This window comes from Phalaenopsis equestris, unplaced genomic scaffold (assembly GCF_001263595.1).
Source record: "Phalaenopsis equestris unplaced genomic scaffold, ASM126359v1 Scaffold000374, whole genome shotgun sequence".
Lineage (NCBI taxonomy): Eukaryota > Viridiplantae > Streptophyta > Magnoliopsida > Asparagales > Orchidaceae > Phalaenopsis > Phalaenopsis equestris.
The window spans coordinates 768,247-772,201 of NW_018164816.1; the positions used below are offsets into that span (position 1 = coordinate 768,247).

At 29.3% G+C, this 3,955-nt stretch overlaps 1 protein-coding gene across 1 annotated transcript in view; it reads left to right on the forward strand.

The window, feature by feature from the left end:
- Positions 1–748: 748 nt before the first annotated feature.
- Positions 749–3,955, forward strand: part of LOC110026505 (U1 small nuclear ribonucleoprotein 70 kDa) — a 23,985-nt gene continuing 20,778 nt past the window's right edge. Inside the window, exon 1 of the mRNA XM_020727464.1 lies at positions 749–1,008. Within this exon, the coding sequence (XP_020583123.1) occupies positions 910–1,008 (99 nt within the window). The 5' untranslated portion in view covers positions 749–909. The remainder of the gene's footprint in view (positions 1,009–3,955) is intronic.

The window sequence follows — 3,955 nt, forward strand, 5'->3', positions numbered from 1 at the left end:
ATATATATATATATATATATAATGTGTGCGTGTATCTATATGTATCTATATGTATCTATATGTATCTATACGTATCTATGTATCTATGCATCTATGTATCTATATGTATCTATGTATCTATGGATCTATCTGTATCTATATGTATCTATATGTATCTATGTATCTATGAATTTATATGTATCTATGTGTCTATATGTATTTATGTGTATATGTATCTAAATGTATCTATATGTATCTATGTATCTATACGTATTTACATATCTATATATATCTATATATGTATCTATGTATCTATATCTCCATGTATCTATGTATCTATGTATCTATATATACTTATACATGTATGTCTCTGTATCTATATATTGATACTTATACATGTGTGTGTGTGTGTGTATATATATATATTAGTACTGTTTTATATGAGTTGGTGGCAGGTCAGGTAAGAATTATGTGGTCACAATTTGAATATATTTAAATATCAAACAGCTAAAAATTTATATTTATATATAACATTTTAGTGCATAAATACGTGCATGCAAAATTATATTTCAATTTGAAAGAATAGTATTGATGATATTTTTAATGTGATATTATATTTTGATTGTTATGTATGTGAATATAAAAAATGTTAGATATGTAAATATATTTAAGAAGAATTGAAAGGTATTTATGTTCACCCTTATATATAAATGTGATATGTATGTAAATACCTCCCGCAAAAATGGTTCCTTTTTTTTAAAACGCAATTGCGTTGAGAAATTACGCAGAACATATTTGTTCGGAATTTGACGATCATTCCACCCCTTCCTATAAATTTGTTCGAAGCGCTACCTTGCCGCCGACTCGCGAATAAGGTCTGTGCGTGCTCCACTTTTCTCTTCTCACACGCTCTTCTCACTCTCTGCGAAGATGGGAGATTATAACGACGCGATGATGCGTAATCCCAACGCCGCTGTACAGGCTCGTACCAAGGCGCAGAATCGAGCTAACGTTCTCCAGTTAAAACTGGTAATACAAAGATGCCCTAGCTCTTCCAACTCTCCATGAACTCCGCCCTTGTTCTTTTCGATATGATTTGGGAATCTCGTTGTCCTATTAGGGATTTTATTTTTTTACAAGTTTCTTCATTAATAGACTTGTTTTGATTCCCTTCGGATACTTCGTATTCCTGTTCGAATTTCCTTCTATTGAACATTTACACTGCTTTCAGTTGATCTCATTGCACGTATGCTGTGTTTATTGGGAACTTGTATGTCCTCAATTTCAATCCAAGATCTGTGCCAAATATGATGAACTTATCAGTATAATTTAGGTTTTCTAATTGTTTTTGTTTCTGCTGGGGCGGTGGTGGTGATGTGATGTATGGTATTAGGAAAACGTAGGGGCTGGGGTTGAACTATGATTTAGAATATATTGCAAAAATAGATTTAGTAAATCTTTTGTGTGTTGAATCTTAAAATTGTTTGCATGATAGATGTAATATCTATTTAAATCTTAGTAAATAGTTTGGTAGATATTTCCAAGATTTTGGATTTTAAGGAGAGAAAGGATGCATTGAGGAGAAGTGGTGTAGATCTCTTAAATCCCACCTCCTTTAGGATTTACTGAACCCAGGATTTTGCTCAACAACTTTTGGGCAAGATTTACTCTAAAGCTTGGCTAAATTTTTTGTTAAATTTTGTAACCAAACTTTCTCAATGATGGGGTAGTGAAATATAATAAAATACGATTTTAAGGTTTTGATTATTGTGAATGTAGAATCAGTGATACCCATTGTTGATCTCTTGCTTTCATGTTACAAATGAACGTAGTTGGTTTGTAGGTTCTCATTAGTATAATTTGATTGGTTGTCGTGTGGGGTGGGGATGATATTAAAAAAATTCAAGGGCTATTTTGGTCCAAATAGGATTTAGAAAATCCTGTAAAAACATATTTAGTAAATTTTGTATGTTTTGTCTTAAAATTTTTGACATAATGATGAATTAATTTAAATATTAGTAAATTGTTTGGTTGATAGTTCCAAGTTCTTAGAATTTAAGAACAAAAATGATGCATTGAGCTGTGTAAATATATTAAATCCTACTTTTTTTAGGATTTATTAAATCCAAGGTTTAGCCTAAAATCGGAAAAAAATGGGATTTAAGAAGTTAGTAGCTCAAAAAACTATTTGACAAGATTTGCTCTATGTCTTGGCTAAATCTTGGTTAAAATTTGTAACCAAACTTTATCAAGACTGGGCAAGTGAAATATAATAATTTTTATTAATGTTTTGATTCCTGTGAATTTATGTTCTATGTTAGTCAGTCTTGATATCCTGGTTTCACATTACAAATGGGCATGGTTGATTGGCAGTGAATTGTGAGAAACCTAGGGACAAGTCTTCGAGTAGCATAACTTGAAATTATTGCCATGGTTATACCCAATTAATCGATAAACCATCCGTTTCACATGGTTTTTTATCTTTTCATAGTTTTCATCAGTTAGTGGGAATAATTTTTTCGTTGGGACTATAGATGTAGCTAACAATAAGCTAGTGAGAGAAGTAGAGCGACTTTGATTTTTAAACTCAGAAACATGATTAGTAGGACTAACATGGTTTAAAAGTTGAATGCAGTTTGACTTATGAATTTTTTCTTAGTTTCCATTGTTAAGAGGATATATAATCATTGTTAACATTAGTCTTTTCTTGACTATCAGTCATCTATTTCTTTTTTTTGAATAATTATTTTTCATTCATTTTGTGTTGTATGAGGTGCTAAATCAACCTATGCAAATCTGTTTGCATTACTTAATGCTAGCTTAATCCACTTTTTATTTTCCTACCCTCATCCTTTCACATTGAATTTCTTACTGTTCTTGTTAATGCTTGTTCTAACCCTTTATATTTACTAAAATTCAAAGTATTGTTTGTACTTAGCTTGAATATGTAGTATTTCTACTATTTCTTTAATACGAGCAAATGTTGAAGTAAAAGTCAATATTCATGTCATTTTGCATATCACCTTGTCTATGAAGTATTTTTTATCATCTAATACCAAGATCTGTACAGTTTAACAAATTTAATTATAAATTCCTTTAGTTTTTGGCTAAATTTTTTATAAAATTCTCAATAATTCTCTAAACAGTTTACGTTAATTTTGGAAGTTAAATATGAACTACATCCTCATTTTTTTTTATGGAGTCAAGGTTTATAAACATATCATATTTAGAATTCTAAGTGCTACCTGTTCTTTCAATAAAAATATCATATAAAATGTGATTGTTGTAAGAAAAGTTGTTCCATTTCTTCGAAAGGGAAAAATGTTATGATATTGTTGAATTGCTTTTTCAAAAAAATATTATTCCCACAATAGTTCTACAATTACTTTTATAGATAAGTGCATTCATATTAAACATATTCTAAATTAATTGTATTAACAAAAACAATGCATTCATATTAGATCATTATGGCATAAAAATGAATTATTCACCAATAAGTACAATAAATTTATCTTTTCTATACCTGTATGTTATTGCTCCTTCCATAACTTAATCTTATGACACTCCTTAGTTGATGACTCTGTAATTGCCATCACTAGCAGCATTGTTTTTTGTTCTTTAATTCTGCAATTCAAATAGATTTTATCCAATAATTTTGCATCCCTTTAATCCTAAATAATTCTTTAAGAATACGCATTAGCGAAGTACTCCATTTTCTTCAATAATTCTCCAAATCACAATTAGTATCTTCTTCTGAGTTGTCTGCCGTTTTATGCTGATCTATACTTTATACCTGATTTTATACATTATGCTCCTTTACAATGAATTCATTCTTAATGCCATAATTTAATAATTTATAAATATTCATTTTTATGTTTTCACCCTTGAATAATTTCTTTATGGTTTCATTTTTAATACATTTATCTTGGTTAATTTCTCTAGATCTTCTACCTTGAGAAACAGTTTATATATATAT